We start from the raw sequence: 26,572 nt of genomic DNA, 5'->3' as shown, positions 1-26,572 counted from the left end.
ACCGGTGGATTTATAATAGGATCGGACACAAATACGGCCTCTCTCGACCCATCACGCTCCGCTCGACAAGGAAGCCAATCCCTTTATGCCCCTCCGCGATCGGTAGCCTAATCAATAGAGACAAGAAACGCGCGCGGCGCGCCTCCCAATCGCTCGTTTGCCATTTCTCGCGAGTCCCTAGGCCATAAACACGGCTAGAACATGACACAAATGTGTCCTAAGAGAATTCTATAACTTATATATGTATATAATATATATAGATTACACGAGATTTCTCAGCTTAACGTTAGAAGAACTATGAATTGGACAAAACAGATCAGAGACAATTATTGCGAATAATAATATTATAACAAATTGTTACAAAAGACCATCTATTTCAATTTTATAATAGAAACTTTAGATTTACAAAATTAATGAACTATAGACAAACTTTAATGCTAAGAAATAATTACTTTTGAGTGTTTCACATTGTTGTGGGAATAGAGACGTAAAATCCAAACATTTTTGTGAAAAAATATAGAAAGAATAATTGGAAAGAGGAAGAAGAAGATATTGACACGAAAATATGAACTTTTAACTATTTGCAGTAACGAGCGTACTCGGCGAATAAGACGACATGATATAGCAGCATATGCATACGTAATTACGACATTCGTAATTAAGATACACAATTAAGATATACTAATATCATACGTAGCACAGTCGACTCAATTATTTATAAAAGGATTTATAAAAGGATAAAATATAGCGCGCACATATATACGAAATTTAAATCTTAAAGAAAATATGAAATAAAGCTGTTATTTTGTAACATTTATTAACGAATGGAATTTCGTGAATTAAGGATATTTATGCGAGTATTACTGCAAAAGCATTTACGAAGCAATGAAATACGCGGAATGTAACGTACACGTCCGACAGAAACATTTATCTGATATAAATAATCTGTTCTCTCTCTGGAAAAGCGAAAGACCGACACATTTATCACTTATGATAACCTATGTTTTATCTTGTTAGGAAAAGAAATAAATATTAAAAGACACAAGGTTTGCACAAGTCTGCAACGAGGGGAAATTTACAGCCGGCATTGGTGTTTATACAAAAATTCAGCAGTGGACTAAAAAAAAGTAAGAAGTGGCCTGTAATGTTTGATGGCATTGTCATCAGTGATTGGGCAGTGGTAATAATGACTGATGGCAGTGGCAATGCAGGAAGCATTGCATAACATTGTTAAGTGTCCAAATTTTAATCGGCATTGGCTCGGCAGTACAGCAGTGGTGTACAAAAGTTTGGGTTGCGAATTTCCCCTCGGTCTGAAATTACTCGAAACGGCGGATTTATAAGTAAATAAAAGTTTCGATAAGCTATAAGCGTATGAATGAAGAGACTGGCAGAAAGAAAAGGTCGAAGTCGAAAATTGAAACAATAGGCTGCTAGAAATGTTCACTCTCGTTTTCATTGCATTCTTGAGCGTGTCGCAGATTCAAATTACCGTTAGATAATACGCGTGAGTACTGACCTTGGTTACAGTCTGATGGATGCCGGTAGTTTTACAGCAAGTAAGACGATGCGCACAAAAACATTAATTGGAATGTACAATTAAGCAGTATTACCGTGTCGTGCTTGTTACCTCCATTAATCGGCCGGGTTCATTATCCTTTTCTGTCCCTTTCGCTCTCTCTTTATACGTATATATAAAGGCGTTTTCGTTACATCCTTCTCTTGCTTCTGAAAGTAACATCATAAATAAACGTGAGAGATAAACGTTATATCGTTTGAATTGAATTTTGAATAATTTGAAAGTATTCTAAGTGCCATAGTTGCGCCTTAAATATTCATAATCGAATAATTGAGAGGTACAGAGGGAAAATTTGCAATTTTCGCTTTCTCGAACATATACGGTAAAGTTTAAACGAAATCTTCGAGCCCGTTAGATAATTTAACGAGACTTGGAATATTTTCTATCTGCAATCTTAGAGCATGAGGCATCCTCCAGCATTACCCAGCCTTGACCAGAGTCGTAATTCTCTACGCGTATATATTATATATATGCACCTTCAACAGCCGCACACCTGAACGGAGGCATAATTAGCACTATATGTAAATAAGCTTTTGCGACGAGTGAATCCTTACGTAAGCCTGGTCTTCGTTTTATTACGTTGGCCTTCGACAGCAGCCGTCTTCGTATCCGAGGAGGCGCATTGATTTGTCATTTTTATCTGTTTGCCGAGATGAACCGAAATCATTAATATAAATAGCTCATTGACTTCGAGCTAACTTCGATTATAATTAATTAGTGATGGCTTACGGGCGACAAAAATAAAATAACTCATTTCTTTCTCAAGGTACACGCCAAAGATAGTTGTTTTTATTATTTTACTGTATATTATATATTTATTAAATTATTTTAATCTTTTAACGTATACCTGCAATTTATTTATGTTTATTTTGGTTCTGATATTCTAGTATACTCTATTTCATCCAAAATAATATTGAGTTAATTATCATTTGCTGGCCGCGTTGTTAACTATTTTAAATAAATCTATGTATTTGTTACAAACATACAATAATTAGAATTTCGGATATTCAGTTTACATAATTACATTACGCATAATTGAATTAGTCTAGTTTTCTTTTCAAATGCGAATTATTCAATTATTGTTCTATCTGCTATTTAGCACTCGCTAATTTTTTTTTATCAGCGATTTGTCAAACTTTTTAATTTTCCATTTTCTTAGAAAGAAATTATACGATATAAACAAAATTATATAATATATAACAGGTTCTGTGTTCCACTTAGGAATTAAAGAAATCATACATACATCCAATAATACATAAAATAATAAAGAAAAATCTTTTTGGCGAATTCGAAATAAACTGTACAAATACTTGAGCGGACGGTGAGAATAATCTGTCCGAGATAAAATTACGGTGGAAAAGTAATTCGATTATCCCTTCCCGTCGTCGACGGGAGGGTTAACGGAGAATTTCTCGTCAGCCTGTTACTTCGGCGTGTCGCGTAATAACAGGTATTCTTTCTCACACGATCATTCATCGCCGCGAGAGCTGCGGAGAGCGCGACTCGCGAGAGTCCTCTTCGGACGTCAGTCCGTGTCCAACCGTCGCGTCGCGTGGATCGCACGTTCGTCCGACGTACGTGTGCAGCGCGTTTATTTATAAACCCGTATCCGGGAACGTGCGCTGCCGCGCAGACACAACCGGGTTTTCCTCTCCCAGTCACTTTTCCGCAGCGTTTGCGTGCCGCTCCGCGGCGTGAGGCTGCGGCAAATCGTGCGTGTGTGCCAGTGAGATTGGGAAATCCGGTTGAAATTGGCATTCCGTTTATCTCGACGCCCGATCATGCGTTGCCAAGGTAGGAGGAAGTCCGCGCCGCTGGCGCGCGGACTAGTGCGCTTATTCAGCGCGGAATTCGCGCGGCTGGGAGTGCCAAGTGCCAGACTAATTTACATGAAATCTGAGAGATCGGAAGAACGTTCGTTTTCGCGCGCGCTTCCGGTCCTAATCCCGACATCCGTCAGGAAAAGACGGCGCTTGAATTCCGCATTTGTTTCGGAACTGAGATCTCGATCGGACACGTTTATCTTCCGCGAGTCTCGACGAGTCGCCGACTCCGAACTTCAAAACTGCCGATTGATAACAATTGATTCGAACTTCGCTCTTCTCTCGGGAATCACTCGATTCTTTATTCAAGACCGGTCCCGAGGCAGCGTGAAGTTCAAGTTATTCAGCGCTCTGAACGGCTATTACTTACGGCGATATGAACGGAAAATTACGAGCACATCGAAATAATGGCGCAATCGATTGAGAGGATGTGCGCTACGCGCAGCTCGTTAGCGCGTGCCGCGCGGCCCCGTGAGCGTCCCCGGTGCTAAGTGCGTTGCTGAAGAGCGCTCCCGCAAGGTCGCTGCGAGGTAGCACTCGCATCGCTTATCAGGCCGCTCCTTGAATAACGTTGAAACTCACCGCACGTCGTCCGATCGTCGCTCTTGACCATTCGCGTGAATATATCGATGTGGTAGTTGACGTTTGAATTACCGTCATCACTAAATCCACGCGACACGCTTGATTCCCCAAGATCGTACACCTCCACTCGCATTAACTTGTAGATAAAAGTGCCCGAGGTGGCGTACGTTAGATCGGCTGACCTTAAGAAAACGCTAAACATGGAGTTCCCTCGCACGCATCTATCAGTGCGAGTCAGTCACGGACACGCTTCGCTGCGGGCGACATCTTGCAAACCTGTGTGCGTTGCGCTCTCGCGCGACGTGTATAGATCTGTTTTCGTAACGCGCGTTCGACGATTCTATACGTTCGATCTTGTTCGCGAGCTCGCGTGAACAAAGTTTCTATTCAACGTTTGTTTATCAAAACCGCGTTTAACGTTTCGAAGAAAGATTCTCGAATAGATATGACGAATTTTTATGAATAAACTGACTCGTTGAAAATGTCATCCAAATGCTGAAGAAGATAAGAAATCAAACGCTAGCGTGTAATTTAAAAAGTGTGAGAAATAAAGCTTAGAAAAATTCGTGAGGCAAAATTTCATAACGAGACATCTTTTTTTATAATTAAGAAGTTTGATTGTAAATAATCTGCAATATATGAATTACCGTCGGATTATTTTGTGGGTACCAGGAATCAGGGAATGAACAGAACCGCATATACGTATTTCTACCTCGCGTCTTTATGCGCACGATGAAACGCGACGAGAAAGCGTCTCCTAATTAGCGTATTTCGGGAAGCGTGAAATCTCCGAGGGTTACCGTATACCTCGCAGCGTTTCTTTCTCTTTTTTTTTTTTTTTTTTAAGTTTAACAGCGAGATCTTTAAAACACAGGGTAATACACAAAAAGCTGCTGGACCGTGTTCTTCCTCGTGCGAACGTGTGTTAACGACGCGCTTCGGTGCGCTCACGCGTACTCACGCTCGAAAGACCTCGCCCTTTTCTCTCTCTCCAGGCAGGATCCCTTCGCGGATACCTGCCGCACAACCTGCTTATATGCGCTCGCGCGTATACAGACGACGCCACTTCGGACCTAAATCTCCTGCCCTTTGTACTCGCGAACGCAGGTAGAAACTCTCCCTAGCTAGCCGCATCTTGTCCTATAAAGGATCGTCGCGATCGAAGAAACTTCCTGAATATTTTAACGGACAGTTCTTCATTCGAATTTGCGCTTTGAATTAGTTGTCCCTATCAGATACTTAATTCAGACAGAAAATTATATTAAAATCAAAATTCCCACTATGTGTACCACGTACATCATTATTATGTAACTTTTGCGTAATCGCTGCGCGTTACGTCAATTACGAAAAATTTTTTCCTCGTATGCATTTTTTCCCGCGACGCATTTCGCCACTCGAAGATTTGCTTGTTATTTTTAGCACAAATTGGGTCGCACGCTTTAATCGATGTCGCTTTACATCCCGTACTTGGTCGTTATTAACCTTGGCTCGCCTCGTCCAGAAACTAATTCGATCACAGCTCGTGGAATTGCATTAGCGCGAGGGTCCGAATATGCTTATCGCATGGGGGAGCATAATCAACACGTCCACACACGGAAGCGTTTCACGGGGATTTTTCTCCTTAGTTGCCAGCAACGAGAAAATTGTGAAACAAAATAATTTAATCGTTTACTTTCATTATGCGTAATTATTATACTAATTCTCATTAACCTGACGTAGCGTAACCCTTCTTTCATGTCGAGGCGAGACCCGCGCTCATTAACATTCTGAATAAGAAATTTTAACGTTAGATAAATTAATATAATGCGCCGCATAATTTTCTTATCCCAGACAAAATTATATACATTATTATAATCGAGTGGATTTTGAATTTTTACAATCTACAAGTATGCTGTAAAAATATTTAAGTTTTTCCGGTTCTTCCTTCTCTTTGATAGAGACAATTCTGCCGTCTATTATCAGCGAATTATTCGAGTGATACATAATTCGGTAGCGGCTATCAGCCTGTCACGACCCGATTGGGAATAGACGTTGAAATTTGCCGGCCTCTTTACGCTCCACATATTTCAAAACCCTTTCCTCCATCACCCTACTTGCCGTTCTCATCCATTTTCCCGTCTCTCGTTCTCGACGGTACTGTGTGAAGAAAAATATGAAGCACTTAACGGTGGAAGAGGGTGGGGATATAATACGCTGCGTAAAACTTGTCCCCTGCTCTAAACCTACTTAATAATTCAAATTATTAAAATTAACTCCACGAGTTCAAATTGAAAGTGATATATATGCGTTGCGACGATGATCAAACTTCCTCGTCACGTCTGTATACGAGCAATTATATTAAACTGTTAATCGTCAAGCCATGACGCTGCAGAATGTATTTAAAATTCCGCTACCGTGAATATATGATCCATCCCGTAACGGAACTTTATGATCGCTCGATGATCGCGATATAGTAACTCTCACGGAGTTTTTCAGGCAAGAGTGTGATAAAGCACGGATCTGTGGCGTGCAGTATAATGTGCTTAAATCCTGAGAAAAATGCTGATGCGATAGCTACTCGATCGTGTCATATGGCGGCGGGATTGTGTGCCGAGCGAGGTACAAGAGAAAGTAGGTGGTTCCATCCAATCGATAACGAAGTTCCTTCTTCGCAAGAGTGTCTTTTGTGTTCGTAAAATCGATTTCTCAAACTGAAAGGAACCATGCAACTGTGCCGCATCTTCCTGCCATTTTCTACGCAAATACACGCACCACTGCTCTTATTTGATGTTCTCTGCCGAAATAGGAGTAAGCCATAAACTGTAGTTCGGGGAATAGTATACATACATATATATTATCTAGCCCCTTAAATTTTAAACATATACGATACTTCAGATAATCGATAATAAAGTTGGCAGGATATCTAAATACTCCCAAGCTTGCACTTTGTTAAAATATAACATTAAAGTAATGATTTCAAGATCTCTAAAAGCATTTAATTTATAAAAATACCGGATAAATTTTATTTTTAAATAAATATATGTCTAAATATTTTTCTAAAACTTGCTTTTTGTTAAAATAGATTAAAATAATTATTTGGAGATTTCTAAAATTCTTTAATTTATAAAAATATACTGAAAAAGTTATATTTTTAATTAAATTTAAATATCGTTCTAAAACTTACTCTTTATTCAAGTTATTCAAGTACCTATAACATTAAAGTAATAATTCGAAGATCTCATAAATTGGTTCAATTTGTAAAAATGCTGAATGAATTATGTTCGATTTATAGTCACAGTTTTTATATTTGCTCATACAATTTTGTCTCGCCGATTTTTAATCAAAGTTTTTCGGGACGCAGAAGCGCGGTGTCACCTGAAAATTTTTCTCCTATATATTTCTGATCGTTTGAATCTCGGCTTAGCGAGGTTGATCCCAGATTTCGAGACCTTCATCTTTTTCCAAACGAATAATCTGCCTGAAGCAATCTTTAAGGATCGTGCAGGTGGATTTAACAAGCTTCGCTTCAAGGCCAATGGGAACAGCTCCGACTAATTGCACCTTCGGGATCATCCTGCATGAATTTCTGTACACCAACAACCAAGAAGAGCACCTCCAACATCTTATCTAATAGAAGACCGACCGTTTCTGACGCTCGTTAAAGTGCGAAGCGTGGCATAACGATTATAAGGGCTGCACAGATTCTTCATTGGTATCCTTAGGGTATGCAGGCGCATAGGCTGCGTAAGCCTAAAATGTGTGCTGTTTCTAGTTCAGCTATTTACATGCATAATATTCTCTACGGTAAAGATTCTCTAATAATTCATATGGAGATTATATAATTTCGGAGGTTTTGCTTGAGAATTCTAAATAATGCCAGAGAAATCCTAGTTTTACGACTCGGTTCGATTCTGATTGAAATATAATGAGAAAGGTACTTTCGTACATTAAAAAATTATGAAATTGGCATAATATCTACGGACTCCTATCTTTCATATTCAATCGCCAGAATTTTATTATGATACTCTAGTAATAATACTCTAACAACGGGGTGTTGCCTTCACACGGGGATAGTCACAAGTATCACGGTATATAACGTTAAATCCGACAAAGAGGCGCATTGTAAATTGTAAACATCGTTGGTGCCTGCGCCGGTGGAAATCGATCATTAATTTTTTACGTAACGGTCGACGAGCGGTAGCGTGTAACCTTCGACGGTGCAAAGCCTATCGACGCGCGGAATTGAACTCCGGTGAGGACGTGGAGGTTACTGACATGGCCCTGCTTTGTCCGTAACCCATCCGTAATGAGCGCCGTAATTTATCCATAATTTATCCGTTGTTGCATTCCCTTTGACAGCCGTAACCACGTTTGCTCGCCTGGGTTATAACTGCAATCCTGCTGCGTTGCACGACCGGTACCGTCTTGCTAAACCGGCCGGAATGGCTGCCGGGTCTGATAACAGTAAAGTGCGGGTGCCCAATACACCTAACGCGAGAAAATATCTGGAGAATGTTGATAAATGCGTAGAAAAAGTGTGACATTCACGCTTTTTCATTATCGCGTACGCATACGTATTACCGTAAACGACCTGAGATTAATCAACCGCGATCTCATCGCCGCATACAAATCCAGTCGGATGCAATATGTATCCGACTAGCAAATAGAAATGATAAATAGGATGGATTTATTATCGCATAACTGCGAATCGATACTTTCGTGCGTTTACACGACCAATTACTAAAATAAATATAGTATTTTTAAGACGACAAAGTTTCATATTTTGTTGGCATAATAAACATTTCAAAAATGTTAGTGAAGAAAAAGAACTATCTATTACAGTAATATAAAAGACATATATCATTAATAAAAGTGAAATGGAATGTGTTGTACGCGAGACAAATTAATTCGGTCAGAAGAATGGATTCGATTTTATCAAAACACGGGGGTAGATTTAAACTCTCGAGCGAAGTATCGAGAAACCATTTTTCAGGCAAGGCGACGCCTTGACCCGTGCACAATCGCCAGTGTTGTTGTGCACAATAAGAGAGAGTGCGCGCTTGAAAATGCACGTTCGTATCTATTCAACGCTTCCTTCGTACAACTACTCTTACGTATACTCCGAGAGAGAATGCCCCGTCCATTTATTCCAGAGCCAACCGCAACATCGGTCGGGCCACCACGGCTCGCATTCCAATTACAAAAATTATCATCGGACGCACGCGAGAGGCCCTTATTGTGCATCGTGAATAATTTTCGAGCTTTCCGAGCACTGGCGACGCGCCAGCAAAAATTTTTAATTCTCCTCTGTCGACGATCGATTGCGGGTAAGTCCAACTAGAACAATGCGTCGCGACGCTTTGCGGAAGGAAGCGCAAAATATCTACAGTAATCGCACATTTTAGTGTAGCGTGCAAGCTCTCGTACGAATTAACGATGAAAAATATAATAAAGATACGAGAGACACGAAATATGACCCATGTTGTTCTCTAATTATTGCTCAAGACTCGAACAATGTGCAGGAAAACATCTCGAAATGTGGATTTTTTAGGAAAATAAATGCGAACGTGGGAAAACTCGTATCGACGATGATATAGCGCGGAAGAAACTGTTGTTGACACTTGCGCCAGTTTACTTCTACTGAAGCGCGAAATGACGTCCCACCATTTCTGTTAAACACAACGACAAAATATCGGAACGAGGCATGACCTACATTTGAAACTTGATTTTCCGGTTCAAAATTAAAACAGCGCGCGTGCGACCTAAGGACTTTTATGTCAGTCGAATGTACAGAATGTACAGCTATTGTCGATAATATTGTCGATTAAATAAAAGTAGAATGTCTCACTTTTTAATAAAATATTAATATTGCAGCTTTATGATGCGTATTATATAAAGTGTTACTTTTCCATCACGTCTTTTAAAAGGAATTTATTTTGACGCATAATTGCAACATAAGACTGCTTGTCGCATAATCGCTTGCCACTAACAGCGCTTGTATACTAACCCAGATTTTAGGCATAAATTCGCGGACGTAATTGTAAACAGTAACTGTGCCGGTCAGTTAAGTATCATCGGCCGAGCTGTCGTTGCGAACGGCAGCCCGTCGTCGACACATGATTCACTGTCGGATGCAGATGTCCTCCATCACCCTGAAATCACGTCACGGGCCGTATCATTATCTCCGCATGGCGCGTCGCCCGATTGTTTCGATTATCGGAAAATCGTAATATTGGGCGCGCACTAGTGGAGCAAAAATTGTTTAATCCACCATCTGGTTAACGGCTAATCGAACGTAACGGTTTGCCTATCGCGGAGCAAAAATAAAGTTTCAAAACTATGCAATCTGGGAGAAAGAGTTTTGATTGGAGCTATTAATTTACCTTCTATACAACGGCCAATTTGATAACTATTCCAGATGCGGGCGCGCAAATCGCTCGAATGAAAAATAAACGAAGTATCCTTCATCAAAAAATCCTAGATTGCTAGAACTAAAAATAAACGAAATACACCACGCGAATATGAATGAACGTTCCGCTTGACGCTTTCGAGTGAGTTAAAAACACGGATTATTTCATCGTCACGGTAATAGCACAGTACTCCATACTACAGCGCTAATTTTAGAGGACTGGAGCCGGCGAGCAAGAGCGAGCCAATATCGCTTTTACGACGATTTGATTACGCAAACGTTGCATTTCGCGACTGCCGCCTAAGAGCGAAACTAATCGACGCCTCGAATAAGTCTGTCGGGGGCAAGGTGAAAAACATGAAATATCTTCATTCGCGACGTTAAACGCGAAAATGATGACTTTCTAACAGCACCTGTCTGTCCACATTAACGCACCACATAGCGCTATTCCTAGACAAATGACTGGTTATGAGACAGTAATCACGGGTTTATGATTTGATCACGCGAGCGTCCAAATACCCTGGAGGACATCCAGACGAATCGACGGACTGTATATACCATTTTATATGCTGTAAAAACAAGATTTTATGGGACAGGCTGAAGAAACGCGAAATATCTTCATTCGCGGCTGTTGACCGGCGCGGCGACGCCCAAAGACACACCATCATGGCTGCAGAAAAGAGGCGCAAAAGGGACGCAGACGCATACGGACAGTGTACCGTGCCCTGTGTACTTTGCAACACGTATCGCAAACGCCGTCGCAAAGCTTCATTCCTCGACACAGTCGTGTCTCTTTTCAAAGCGTTTCTAAACAGAACCAGCCAATCTCGAGAACCAGTCGAGAGGGCTTTGCACTAAAAACCAGTTCAGGAGCTCGCGAAAAAAGGCCGCGCTTCTCGCAGCTTGCAAGTCGTTACACGGAGCTGGTTATTTCTATTCAAAACAAGATGCGAGACGTGAAAGCGAAAAATATTCATTTCAAACATGTGAAAGTAACCTTCATGTTGAACGAGTGACTATCTCAATCGTAATAATTTTCTTTACAGCGAAATATAATTTAATGTTTCTAGCGTAGAAATTATTCTCGATTCGGAACCGACAAACTTCTTTTTAATGAAATTTTTTGAAGCATATATATTTACAAGATTAGCAACAAAAAGACAAAAATGATAAAAAGCGAACGCATGCAACGTTCGACAAAAATAGGCTAATTAGATTCGTCTAGCAAGGACGATATAAAACCTTATTCCCCCGAGGAAACTTTGCACGTATATAAATACCCTGTCTATATTCTTTTGCTGCAATTCGCCGTAAACGACGTTTTCCTCGCCTAACGTAGCGCGACATTGCTTTTAAGACCATCTATATATCCTTAACTGCCATCTCTTCGACATTGTCCTCGAAGCGTGCCGTGGCACGAATTTCCATCTTGAGATCTCTGTCGAATCCTCTCGACATGCAGTCTAGCGAAATATATATATATTTTAACCTTCTTGAATAAATAGACTCTTATTCTAAATAGATTCAATTAGTTTTGTACATATATTCTTATTTAAGTTTGCGTTCTACCTAATTCACGTTCTGTTCTATGATCTGGTTTTTGTTCCGTTCACGGTATTTTTGTTTTATAATCTATTCGTTTGTGCTCTGATTGTCGTGTTTTTGCTACAGATCATAACAACAACTTTGCTAATATTCTATCTTTTGCATGTACATTTCTTATTCATGCTCAATTATCTGATCTATTCATAAATTAATTTTGCAATTATCACTATTATTAAGTACGAATTGCAGTACTTTTAAGCATTTTTTATGGAGTCACTCTCAGCTCGTTATCACTTTTTAATTACTGTACAAGAAACAGTATGCATTAACAAATCAAGAAGCATTAAGCATTGTTCCTCAATTGTTTAGAGGAATCCAAAAACTATTATTATCTTATCTGCAAATTGTCCTGTATGGAATAAAATCGGACTTTAGATAGACGAACTAACAGAGTTTCGAGAGAACGATGTTTCCTGTAATATTTTTCATACAACGACGGGCGTTCTCATGTCGACGATTTCAAAATCCGTGGACACCCGTCATTAAGGAAACTCTCAAATGGCAATCGCAATGGCGATGACTCAAGCGTGACTACATGAGGGAACGTATCATTCCCCCGGATGCATCGATGATCTGACTCCTGTACGTGGCGCAAGAATAACATTACCATTACAATGCGACCGTAGCGGGTATTTATAAAACCGTGCCGACATCCTATTATTACGTTGGATCGATACTAATCGATGTGGTCACATGGGATTTTAAATCTTTAATCCGGCGATATCCGAATCGGGAACTTCGCGCAATAATCGCCGACCCGACGAATCTCTCATTTGTTATTAATATATGACCGATATAGAAATCTGCATTAAATTGAATATACAAATAAAAGATATCCGAGACCTTTGGGCTAAAACTCAAGAGTTCCGCGTAATCAAATCGAGCACGTGCGATAAGCGTTATCTAGAGCGATCTCTTATCCAATGTTATCTCCAATTCCAAAAGTATGCGACTGCGACGCGATAGCGCGTGTTAACATATGTATGCATCCGTTGTAATTGCAATTTCTTATGTTATACATTATTCTTGTGCCTGCGACTTTATTTCAGTGCTGCACGTTTGACGTTTAATATAATCATCGACCGTTACAAAATAACTTGATTGAATTTTGTAGCGGTTATAAACTAGGCCGATAAAATATAATGAACGCTATACCCAAGACGCACAGCATATGCATTAATTAAATTTATCGTAACGAAATTCTACCGTATTTCGTCCCACTTCTAAACTGGAACTGGCCGAAAATTTAATTAATGAGACCACATCCGGAAGATAATTAATTCGGATACTTGTGATAAAACGTGATTGTTAACAATGATGTTTGCCGCGGATAAAACACGATCGTTCAAATGTTCGTGGCGTTCGACGACCGCCAGGAAGCCGCGACGTAATCGTTCATTGATATTATTTATATACGGCCGTTGTTATTTACGTATAGGATAAATAAGGGAGGATATATAAATAATTCTGTACGGAACCATGTACGTCGTGGCCACCACCGGTGCTATTTTCGAGGTCGCAACGCGGAGGAGCGTTCACACCGTCTTCCCGTCGCTGCACACGAGAGATTACGGGTTAGTCACGTTTATTTACGACACGCCCTTTATCTTATCGACGCTTCTTTCCACGCGTTCTCGGTCACCAGACACTTCATCCGGAGCGGAGATGAATACGTGAGGTCATTTGCAACCGGAGTGTTTCAAAAAGTATGACGACTCCGTCGAAACTTGCGACGCTCGAGTGATTTTTATATATAGAAGAAGTTATTTGATCAGTAATTTTTGTATAAGCTGAATTTAATAACTTTTGACGTAAACTATATTTTTTCTTTTAGCGAGAAATATATGTCATAATGTTATGCAATACGAAAATAATTCGGAGTTCACATAAACACAATTCTAGTGACGGAAATGCACTTTATTAAAATATACGACCAAATATTTTCATATTTCCGAATTTTAAATATAATTGTAACTAAATATAATTCTGTAGGCACGTCATCTTTACAATTTCTAATTTACAATTTTATTAATTATGTTAGAATTATGCACGTTGCGCTAAAAAGTAGTTTTTTTACGCCCTTTTTCTCGCGCGAACTCATTTTATTATCTGCAATTTTCTTTGATTAGAGAAATTAAGAAGTGGAATTTAAAATGTGAAAAATGTAACAGGAGGAAAAATTATGCTTTGCGAGAGAAATTACGTTTTCCGAATATTGTACGATACACGTGGAGTTTCGCAGCCTCGTGCTGGTAGTGTGTATATGAAAGCGACACAACTTTCAACGAGGACAACACGTGTGTGCGCACGCTCGATACTCGGAAAGGTATTATAACGTATATACGTACGATACACCAGACCCCTTATAAGCGGTAATAGTGACATAACAAAACGAAGGCGCGAGATAATAATGATTCAGCATGATACCGTTCGTGCTTTTCTCTCGCACGTGTCATCAGAGAAAAAATCAGGTTATTGCCAAAGTCGTTCTATCATTAGTAACCAATAACAATTCTTACTACCTTGTAATTTTTATCACTTAGCGCAGAAAATTGTAAAATATAATGTGAACGAAGGAATCATGCTGAATAAAAATACATGATGCCGATTTTCTATATAGTTACGCTAAAAATTTTAGTTTGTTTTATTTTTTATTAAATATAAATAAAAATATTTGAGATATTTTGAGAAATATTTGATTTATAGATGGACTTTTTGATGAAATTTTTCTGTCAATAACAAATGTGCACGGTTGAAACGATGCAGTTGCACGATTGCAATTATTAAATTCGGATTCCGGATATAGTCTTCCGTGATTCAATTTTATTTCATTTGATGTACAAAATAATCTCTTAATGGAGTCCATGCGTGGTTACGGTAGTCCGACCTTGCTATTCACGAAAATATGAGCGACATATTTTACGGTATCTGCATACGCGGCATTTTCCAACATTACGGCACGCTTTTGAAATGTCAACCGCATACATGTTGCCTCAATGTCACGCGCTATAATTCAGCTCCAGTTGTTATCTTTTTTTTTTTTTTCAAAGGTTGAAGACAGCCTTATTTAGCCACACACAGAAAAATATAAACTACCTGCAAGTTAATATTACTTGATTCAAGTATTTGATAAGTTCATATATGAGCAAATCTACCATAAAGTCGTCATAAGTATCACATTTACTCAAAACATATTCTAGATCTTAGCAAGTTTAGTACTTGAATCAAGAATATTAAATTAATACGAACATTTTGTTTACTTACAATATAGAGTCCACGGAAGAGAAGCATATACTTCAATAAAGATATTACATTTTCTTGAGAGAAGTTTATCCGTTATTTGAATCAAGTAAAAATTTTATTCATCTAGAATAATCGTTTACTTCAAAAAAGAATTTGTATTCTTGATGATTACAATTAATATTATTTTTATTTTTTTAATTTTCTTTAATTCTTTAGTTCCTAAGTGGAATGTAGGTTAGGAGGTTTTCGTGCGCGGTGCGGAGGGGTAGTACTTACAGTTTAGAATATAAAAATTCCTGTCTTCAGGTGGACTTGAACCCGGTTCCTCGTGGTTATGAGTCTGACACTTTATCACTAGGCTACATCTCTGATTATATTCTTAGTGTTGCAGTATCTAGTTTTCACAGAAGTAATTTATTGATTTTAAGTATTTCATAATCTTACCTAAAGAATCAGTAAATATTCAAATCAAGCTTATGTGGCTTTTCTTAGATAAAGTTTACAGAATATACTTGAAATTAATGAATCACTTTCTGTCAAAACTAGATACTGCAGCACTAAAAATATAATCAGAGATGTGGCCTAGTGATAAAGTATCAGACTCATAACCACGAGGAACCGGGTTCAAGTCCACCTGATGACAGGAATTTCAATATTCTAAACTGTACCCCTCCGGACCGCGCACGAAAACCTCCTAACCTAGAAGAATGTCGTTCTACAGCCAAGTATTTCATATTCTTACCTAAAAAATCAGTAAATATTCAAATCAAGCTTATGTTGCTTTTCTTAGATAAAGTTTCGGAATATACTTGAAAGAAGAATAAATTCTTCTTTTAAGCACATGATGATAAGCTTTTCTAATACTTATGATGAGTATATTAAGAAACTAATATTAAGAAAATATTCTTTGTTAAAGAAAACTGTTACTCAAACCAAATAAAATAAAATGAGTAATTGCTTTTCTTGGCTATAGAACGATATTTTTCTGTGTGCAGCATGAATACTTGGGAATTTACTCGCGCTGCGATGATACGATTTTAAGGATTTAACAATCTCAATTATTTTCTAAGGTGCGCAATTTAATCTAATTAAATTTAATTTAATTTAATCCAAGATATTTAATTTAATATGTAACTCGATACACGCAAAGTACAAATAATATATGCAAGAAGTTTTATATAGACACACAAGCTTGCTCTGCACGACGTGTCTCCTCATCGATTATACATTTCCAATTGTACTGTTTCCGCGGTCTAATCTCGTTATGTCCGTTATCTAATTATTTAGCATGCCCTAGACATTTTAGTTACTAAAAAAAAAAACTCATTACGTGAACTACAGCTTATCAATCGTGCTCTCATGCTACCACACGCGATTGTCTCGCGTCCATCCTTCAAGGACCGCTCGGCAAATCCTGCGGTTTTGCACGAAGAAGAGCGTAATCGATTAATCGTTCACGCTGAACGGCGTCTTCGAGATCGCGAGCGATCCGGCCAGCGGAGCAACATTCCACGATCCAGAGCGACTGTGCCCATTCCGATCGAGTCCGAAGCCGAAGGAAAGGGCTCGATCGCCGGGGAAACGTGCAGCGCGCGTTTCATGCGCGCGAGCTGGAAAGCAACAATTCCTCGCTCCACCTGTCCTCCGCACACGTCGCCGAAAATCGGACTTCATCTCGGAGCCTTGATATGACCTTCTCCTCGATCTACCGAGCTGATCGGTCGTTCCCTGGGCCGGCTTGACGGCATTCTTCTCGGCCCACGCCTCCTTATTCTTCGTCACCATCGTGATTTCTTCCTCTTCCTCCCCACCGATATAGTCAACCTAATCTTTATTTCCAAATTATTTGGGCTCTACTGCATTGATCAAAATACCACGCCGCACAAAAATACTGAAGAAAAGCCATATGTTGCATAATTATACTATAACAAATGCCGAAAAAAAAATTCAAGATCTCTATCTCTATCTCAAAAAGCAAAGGAATAATTTTTTTACGACACAGAAACGTCGTTTCGGATTTTTAATGCCTAAATTACTGTTAATTATGAATCTTTTCCTTTTGGATGTCAATTTGAAGATCATACAGGTTTTTTTTATTTCATTGTGATGAGAAATTGCGCGATATCTGATACACTCTGTATCTTCATCTAAGATACGTAAGCGTATAATTCTATATGCATGCATATTACGGAACTGTTTAAGAATATATCACTTCCATAAGCATTTGCATTAAAACCTATGCAAATTGGTCCGGAGAACCGCTAAGCCTTCGTCCGCTATCTCTTGCGCAGTGCGCGCGCATAACTTTGCGGATTTCTACGCGAATATCCAATAAATCAAAAAGCACTGCAGTCAATAATTTTCAGGTAATGATGGTTTATTATACACAATGCCTAATAATTTAAATCATTTAGCAGGACAGCTACAGCTACAGAGTCAGTTAAGAAATACAGTAAATTGATGAACTAGATTTAAACGGTTTTATATTTTAGTATTTGTGTTATAAATATAAAATCGATTATTAGATAAGCAATGTAGTAAAAAGCTTGTCTGCATTTTTCTTTCTCATATTTTATGCAATTAACTTTTGTCGCGAAATCAATACTTCAACGATCTTCCAATTCAGACAGCAATTAAATATTAAACTGTTCTTAACTGATTTATGCAACGATATCGATGCTCCTCGTTTCCCTCGCGCTTTCGTCGAGTGCGCGCGGCACGGGAAGACGAGCTCAGGAACCGAGGAAACAACGGATCTTCAATTTTTTTCTCTCTCTACAAAGAGGGTACCTTACGATCTACAAAACGGATCTCGCCGGTCCCTAGATTTCATTCTCGTCGACTTTCACCGGAGACTTCGGTTTTCAGCAAGGACGTCTCTTTAACGCACGATCCACGAGCACTCCCATATATTCACGAACGACTATTGTCTCGTTACTAAATGCAGCCACTTGCTTCCTTTTCGATTCATTTCCACGCGATCCCATACGGCCGCATTGTTCGTTATGTTTTCTAATGAAGAGCAGTTTAACACGTTTGTGAATTTTGATATTCGATTACAAAGTTCTTGAGAGTTAAAACGTATAATCGATAACAAGAATGTTGATATTTATTCCGCACTTCACCGTAATTGCGCATCCCAATATTTGCCGGCTAAAACAAAAGCCTAAAAGGATTTAAATTTTTTTCTCTAGAATTAAAAAAATTTGTCATCCATTATTAAGCAATTGGAACAGATTGCGATAACTCATCCGATTTTTTTCTTTCCTTCCCCGAAACGAAATTGTTTTCTTTATAATTCACGTGGTTGGAACACAACGGAGCGATGCCGATGTTGTTAGCCGTGAAACTCCATGAAGCAATTCCGTAACCGTTGATGACTAGAACCGGCGAATGCATGCTAGATGCACTGCATTTGCATATACGAACGAGCCGAGCCAAGCCGAGCCGTTGCATCTAATTGTTAGTCCGCTTGACCCAATCGAGAATCGCCGCACGCGCAGCATCGCACAGACGCGATTTTCATTCTCTCGGCTGTGTTAACGTACCGCCTTGCAATAAAATCGCGCTCCTGGCCTCGCGAGAGACTTAAGGTGATTCTCAGGAGAGTATTCTCTCAATGTGTCGGTTTTATATCAACGACGTTCTTCGAGAAATCGAAAAACCGGCTAGAAAATATTTAATTCTCTCGCGTCAATTTAATTCATTATTTAATTGAATTATTTTAATTGAAGGTGAAGGGTCAGATACGAATGGATTTCTGTCGATTAGAAAAATTTGTAAAACTTTGTTTTACACGCGAAATCAACGTCTTATATTGTTAGAGTTATTCCTATACGCACGCAGAGCGAAAAAATCTGCAAGGTACGTAAACATATCGCGGCGTGTCAGCGCATACGAATGTCGTCGAGGATTTGCGATGGCTTCGCAAATTGGGCCAATCGATGATCCAAACCGAGGCGTAATCCAATAACTACCACGCTCGCTCCAGCAAATATTCAACATTCCTCCATAGGGACGGCCACACACGTCCGTTTGCAGCTCTTGAATTCCTCGCCGATAATCCGAGGAATTTGCAACTTTTCTCAGCATATAAAACAGATCGAGAAAGACGAGCATTATATATTTAGCAAAAATACGTAAAACAAAAAAGTCATAAAAACTTCTATAAATTTATTTTAACATATCTTTGATATTACAATAACATGATTTTCTTTTGTTCTAAAAATACTGTGGTACCAATATCGTTATATGGAAACCGACTTAATAATTGGATACTTAAATTAAAATCTAAATCTGCGTGATTAGCAAACATTTGTAGTAACCTCGTACGTTTCTCTGATCTCGTAAAAGGGATCATTAAATAAACACTTCTAGCACATCGAACGGCATGAATAGATGCTCAAATATCACGTATTCAATGACACACAACCGGTAATAACGTAATTTTCTTGGTCTCTCTAAGTTGAATTTTTTCTATAGAAGTTTTTTAACAATGTATTCAAGTTTCAAATAAATTTTTACTTTTCTCTTTAAAGACTTTGTCTTTCTCTTATTAAGTTTCTATATTCTTCATCAAATGAGCCTTATACATATAATAGTATTTCTTAGCCTAATGGCAGTTCCACGCAAAACAGTAATATATCTTTCAGTAATGACCGTAATTTACGAGAGAGAAGTTTTTTTTATCTCGTATGTCAATTCGAAAGCTATTAATACACGATATAAAAATGAAGTACGATTTATGCTGTGTCATAAAATTTTGTACGTGACGCACGATAATAAAATCTTTTTCCTCCATTTACCGAATAATATTGCCATCTCTCTGACACCTCGTTCCCCTTTTTATTTCCAGGTGAAAGGGATTTCTCGACTTAGGCTAAGATGTCACATCACAGCGACGACAACATGCTGATAGCGACGTCGGACTCCTTTTGGGAGCCGGGCAACTACAAGCGAACGACGAGGAGGATCGAGGACGGTCACAAGCTCTGCGACAGTCTGATAGCTCTGGTCCAGGAAAGGGCGGAGATCGAGAAGAACTATGCCAAGGCGCTCAAAAACTGGTCGAAGAATTGGAACGACAAGATCGAGAAGGGACCGGAGTACGGGACGACCGAGGCGGCGTGGAAGGGCGTCCTGGTGGAGTCCGACAGGCTCTGCGATCTTCATCTCAGGGTCAAAGAGAACCTCTGCAACGACATCGTTCAGCAAGTCAAGACGTGGCAGAAGGATGCGTATCACAAGGTAAAAGGGCGGTATTATGTCGAGCCAAGTCGGTGGGTCCTTTAAAAATCGAAATTCCAAGTCGTATCTTGAAATTTTTGAATTTTTTCCGTGAAAGGATGGACGACAAGATCGCTAGATCGTTCCTTGACACACTTTTGAATGACAAAGTAGTAAGCGGCGCAATAAATCTCGTTTGATCCTAATTTATTTTTTACGAGTAACTAATTTTAAAATTCAGCTAAAGTTTAGTTTTCGCAATAAATTCCTTCTAGATTTATAAGACGTTTATTAGCATCAGTAATATTAAATCAATTATCAGTTATAATAATGTGATATTACACATTTTCAGCTTTTTGGTATAAAACTGCGTTTCAAGACCGAATAGTAATCGGCGCGTGATCGCAAAAGCATGAAGCGGCGAAATATTTAAAATTCACAGAAATTATCATTAGGCGCAAGATTCCGATGGCCGAAAATGTTAATCTTATTTATTGTGTTGTCGCGGTCGTCATTTGCTTATTAGTTCTCTGATATCTGTGGCTAGCTAATGATATATTTTACACAAGTTTCTGTGATAGTGGCTGATGTCGCACGGGTTTGGTTCCGTGATTGCAGTCGATGATGACCCTGAAGGAGCGCAAGGAAATGGAAGACGCGTTTAAGAAGGCGCAGAAGCCATGGGCGAAACTTCTCCAGAAGGTCGAGAAGACGAAGTCGGAGTATCACAACAGCTGTAAGACCGAGCGAACCGCGGCGAACATGGAGAGGAACGCATCGGCGGATAGTTCTCTCTCGCCGGATCAGGTGAGGGTCGTTACGTTTCCATTGTGTACCCCCCCCCCCCCGTATCTCGCGGGACACGTTACGTCACTTGTCACTTGTAACGTGTTTATTAACCGATCGACCCAACGATCATGTATTACCATAGACATTACTTCGTCATCACGTGCACTTTTAAAAGACGGGTTGTGGCGGATTGTGATTGAGCCGCATCGCGGATACAATTGCGCGAATTGCATGAATTTCTTCCTAAAAAAATAATCCTTGCAGTTACAAAATAACGTGCGGTATAATAACGTTCCCGTAATACAATAGAATACATAAAATTTCTAGTTTTTAGACAAAAATATAGATAGAAAATATGTAAAATAGCAAACGGTGACAAAGATGACAAGTTAAACTATTATTCTGCGAATTTTCCATATTTATAACTAACAAACGTGCACGTGGTACATTAGTTATTTTGATTAATAGTGCTGCGTATTTTAACACGCGATTTAAATCCGCGAGTCAGGTAACTCGATCCCACGATAGGATTCTTTCGCGTTTTTATCAGTACCCTTTTCGAAGCGACGAGACAACCGCATTACAAACAATACAGACGCAACGTACATATTATCGTAACGCATATTGTATAAACATTAGTCGCGCGATCTCGGTCTCAAGCAGCGCGATCCTATATATGGATACAGTTGTTCTCTAGCGAGTATTATTTGCAGATGGCCCGAGGCTCTGATAACGTACGTTACACCTTATTCTTAAGAATTCTTGCATGCGCTGCTACCTCTTTTCTTGCTTGACGTTTCGCGGTAAGCTAACGATACGCGACTCTCGTTCGCTTCTGGACGCGGAGTCCCTCTTGCACGTCTGTGTGATGTTTCTTGCCCAACGCGTGTCTCTTATTCGGAACGGGAAGGATACTCTATAACGATCGCAGTACAGACCGAACGTACACGCCGTACGTTCATTCCGCTTCTTGTACGGTAACAATTATACGAATGATACCCAAGAGTGACGTGAACGCGCCGAGAAAAACTGTATTGCAACTTTCCATCTGAGTTTCGCTACCGACGCTATATTGTTCTAATTGCCGTTAGAATTGCCGGAGAGAGATTGTGATCCGAGTCTAGGAGAAGAAGGAAATTCTAAAAGAAAAAAATTCGCGTTTCATGTTCCCTCGGTAATTCTGAGAGTCCAACATCCGTGAATCGCGAATTGGCCAGAACTTGCGAGCACGCGGCTCAATAATCGGCACAATAATGATCCCGATGTCGGAGGCAGGCATCTCTGAAAGATGGCTATAACGACGTTTCTAGATGACAGAGTGTGGATGTGGTGCATGGAGCCTCAGAATACCAAAAAACCTTAGGGATAATAAAATAGGCGACGTTCAGTTTGTATGTATATTATATTGCATGTCGCATGTCTCTCAATTTCTGTCTTTCTCTCTTTTCTTGTGTTTTCCTTACTACAGAAGGCTCTGCTGGTAAGCAAAACTCTGACTTAAGCCTTTTCTCTCGCACGGATGGTTTTTTTGCTCGGAATGTTGATCAGTCGAATGGATCGAAATCGGAAAGGCGCGATCAGCCGAATGTTCTTTTGAGATCCGCGTGTCTTCTTCTCTCCACGCGTATACATAATCTTGTCAACTTCTGATGTCGATCCATCCTTTATCTTAGACGCGGCACGCCTGGCTTATTTCTATCGGACGTACTGCTGCTTAGTAATTATTCGGAGTGCCTGTATATTTAAAAGGTTGCTACGTAGAGAAAATACGACTGACAACGGGTGTAATTTCTGTAGCCCTCTGGCTTGATTGATTAAGCGTTACTCGTAATTACAAGAATCCACACATTCGACGTGTATTACCGTAATTTAGTGAACCGGGGCCGGCACGAGAAATGCGGCGCACGTGCGTGGAATACGGGATGATTCACGAGCCGGCGTATATGTAAATCTCTTTACTCTAAATTCTTAGAGCGCTCGCGGTGCACGTTTCACGTTTTTCTTTCTTGTGTAAAATCGCATAATGACATAAATTTCGCCCGTACGGCCTCAACCTTGTCCTCGCCGCGATGCGGTCGGAAAGTGAACGCTGTAATTATGAAATTACATAAAGCGGGGAGATTACTGTGTAACCGGGACATTTTTATAAGTTTCATGAAATTCGCGCAAGTTCCATTGTGAAGTTCTCAATAAAGATCCAAGGCCCGAAAGATCGCTGTATAAGATTTTCACAAAACTGTCTAATGTCGTTTGCAAGATTGTTACGTTGCACTTCAATAAGACGAATGTTTTTATACTATCCGCGTAAACAGCAATGGATTTCAGTTTCAATCTGGAAAGATATCTTGAGAATGCAAGTTAGATCATTATTACGATAGAATGTCTATTATTTTATTATTTACGCGTAGTTGCATGATGAAATAAGCATATATAAGTAGATTAAACGATATGTAGTTAGTTGTAGCAAGAGTAGTCAGATTATATATTCTTCGCACATTTTGACGTACGGAAATTGTCATATATTTCTCGTCCCCTTTCTCAATGTGGCTAATCCACATTAGCGCTTAACATCGCTGAAAAGCTTCAGCTTTTTGGCGATGGGCCAGACGAGGTTGAAGATAAAGAATTGGGCCTATTAGATTATCGTTTCAATCAACTTCGGGTAGGATTTTGCGGACTAATTGCGAACGAAACAAATTACATCTAGAGAATTGCATGAAGTGACTCCGATTCATATACCGTTTCTTCAAAGATCTAAATCTCTTAGATCACGTCTCGTCAGTGCCTCTCAAAGCCCAGATCAAAGCCTTTACCTTCAACCCGGCGTTAAAGAGGAACGCTCCTTGCAAAGTGTCTCTAAACATTTTTTTTGGTCTCTTTCGACAGGTGAAGAAAATGCAGGACCGAGTGCAAAAAACGAAAGAGGAGGTGCAAAAGGCGAAGGAGAAGTACGAGGCGGCCCTTCAGGAAATCAATCAGTACAATCCAAAGTACATGGAAGACATGACGCAAGTGTTCGACAAGTGCCAGGAGATGGAGACGCAGCGATTACAGTTCTTCAAAGACGTTCTCTTCGGTATTCACAAGTGTCTGAATATATCGCAGGACCCAGTGTAAGTCCTTCGCCCACCCTGTCGCGCAACCGTATATATTGTGCAACGTTGCGTAACCGCAAATTCGACGGACATACATTCTCCATAAAAATCGATGCGTCGCTCGCGAACGCGGCATGACCGTGTCCGTCATAATCAACATTGATTAGAGAACTTTCGTTTTCATCGCTCGGTTAATTCTCTCGCGATTTTGCCTCGACAATCCAGATCGAATAAAACTGAAATTGGAGTCGCGTCTCTCGTCCCTGTTCATTTCACATTTGACGAATATGAAACTTTCACATGTCATTACCGTGCCGTTTACTGCAGATTGCGTATTACCGTTTTTCCAGGCTTCCACAGATATACGAGGAATTCTATCACACGATAAATAATGCCGACCACGAGAAAGACCTCAAATGGTGGTCTAATAACCACGGCGTCAATATGGCTATGAATTGGCCGCAGTTCGAAGTAAGTCGCTTACGCTTGTCGCTAAAAAGAAAAAGCTCTACTGTCGCATGTAAAAGCCCTGCTCGTGGTTGAAGATCTGTTGTTAGACAACAACTAGCTGTAGCGTGGACTGAATTATTACTCTCTATAGTTGTCCCCTCCCCTTTTTTTTACAATAATTTTACAATTACTTGTCGAACATTCTGTGCGCCTCAGTACACTTCTTTTTATTCCCAGCAGTTTGATTCGACGGAAATGATATTTGCTGCGATTTCTCGAAATAAAGCTCCGTTGAAAAATAAATTGTGTCCAAATTCAAGTAATAAAATATTGATTACAAGAATAAATGATAATGGAATTACATCTTGTCGCGCTAAAATAACGGAAAGCTCTGAAAAAACCGGGAGATACTCTTAATCAGCGTTTTTAACGCTTTCACACTCGTCGCTATTGTCGTCAATCTTTTCCGTAGTTGTTACATTAAAATAAGAATTACGCTTTTCTCTGTACATTCGCCTCTGAAAAAGTACCCTGCTTAACAACAAATATGTTTTGCCTTCTTCAGTTTTCAAGCTTTTTTTAACCCGTAATCTCTCATACGTATTCCGAGACGCGATGTTTTCCGATATTTTTTTACTTTCCCTGGAAAAAAAAGGAATAGCATTAAAATTCACGCGCTCGTTGTATATAACGTGAATTCATCGATCGTTCTTTTTATACTGATTACGGGTTGCAAGCGTTGCTGGATCCCCTTTATCAAGAATTCTCCTTTAACTGACTTATATGAAAAACCTTACGCAGAATTGTGTTCGTTATCGCAGTTATATATATCGTCGCTCGTCCAAATGATGTTACGTCCCCGTGGAATACACCCACTGTCAAGGGCAATTCGTTGCGAGAGTAACACCCAACCCCCACACTGTCACCTCTCTCTCTCTCTCTCTCTCTCTCTCTCTCTTGCCTGATCTTTTCTTTCAATTCAAGAGTACTTAGATAATATCGAAAGTTCCCACGTTATGACATCGTACTCTTAATATTTGAGAAGGAAATGTAGAGCAAGAAAAAGAGAAAGAGAGAGAGAGAGAAAGAAAGAAAGAACCCCTGACAATTTTCCGGAATGCATGCATGTGATTGTTTTGGGACGTTGCTATTATGCAGGACTACACAGAGGAGTTCCGCGAGATCACGAAGGGCTCGAAGTCGAAGGAGGCGCTCCCGGCAGGCTCCATCACTCTCATCAATCAACGCCCGGTCGGCGAGGATCTGCATGTAAAGTTTTGTTTACACGTTACACACACACACACGTCGCGCCAATCTCACTTTAACTGATTTTCAACACAATCCGCGCATCCAAAAGGCCCGCCCGCCTATTATTACCCACGCTGGACGAGCCGGTCCCGTCTTGATCGGTTCGATCGGCCGAGGGAATGAGATAGAAAGAGAAAGATCGCCGGCACCCGGTTAGGCTGGCACGCGACAGCTTTTAACGGATGTCCCAGCTGGCCGCGAGGTCATCCAGGATGGGTTTCCTTTCTCAGCTTCTAGCTCCTAACCGAATTAACCGTAATCCTCTCCGCTCTTGCGCTCGCACGTAATCGCACGGATCTGTGCCTAAAGGTGAACACGGACAGCCTCCTGCGGCAGGTACGGCAGAAACGAAATTTACAAGCTGGAGAGGCAACGCGGCGAATGATCCGAGAGGCATCGTATCAAGGAGTAAAGGATCGCAAAGTCAGATCAGTCGAAGGGAGATTACATCTCTGATTAATTTTTTTCTGGCGCATCTCCTTCG

General features: G+C 40.0%; 1 protein-coding gene across 4 annotated transcripts in view; it reads left to right on the top strand.

Annotated features, from left to right (window-relative positions):
- Positions 1-26,572, top strand: part of LOC112454321 (protein kinase C and casein kinase substrate in neurons protein 1) — a 54,714-nt gene that overhangs the window by 25,632 nt on the left and 2,510 nt on the right. The window contains exons 1-7 of one of the 4 annotated variants that reach the window (XM_025015622.1): positions 3,112-3,373; positions 20,076-20,467; positions 21,065-21,253; positions 21,949-21,969; positions 24,122-24,348; positions 24,681-24,801; positions 25,939-26,049. In XM_025015622.1, coding sequence (XP_024871390.1) covers positions 20,105-20,467; positions 21,065-21,253; positions 21,949-21,969; positions 24,122-24,348; positions 24,681-24,801; positions 25,939-26,049 — 1,032 coding nt within the window. In that variant the 5' untranslated portion in view covers positions 3,112-3,373; positions 20,076-20,104. Of the gene's footprint in view, positions 1-3,111; positions 3,374-20,075; positions 20,468-21,064; positions 21,254-21,948; positions 21,970-24,121; positions 24,349-24,680; positions 24,802-25,938; positions 26,050-26,572 lie in introns of those variants that run through there. The other 3 variants (XM_025015621.1, XM_025015624.1, XM_025015623.1) reach the window with 3 other exon arrangements.

Source organism: Temnothorax curvispinosus, unplaced genomic scaffold (assembly GCF_003070985.1).
Source record: "Temnothorax curvispinosus isolate PA1 unplaced genomic scaffold, ASM307098v1 QBEX01005011.1, whole genome shotgun sequence".
Classification (NCBI taxonomy): Eukaryota; Metazoa; Arthropoda; class Insecta; order Hymenoptera; family Formicidae; genus Temnothorax; species Temnothorax curvispinosus.
The sequence above is the reverse complement of the archived record's forward strand: the minus strand, read 5'-3'. Positions and strand labels throughout refer to the sequence as shown.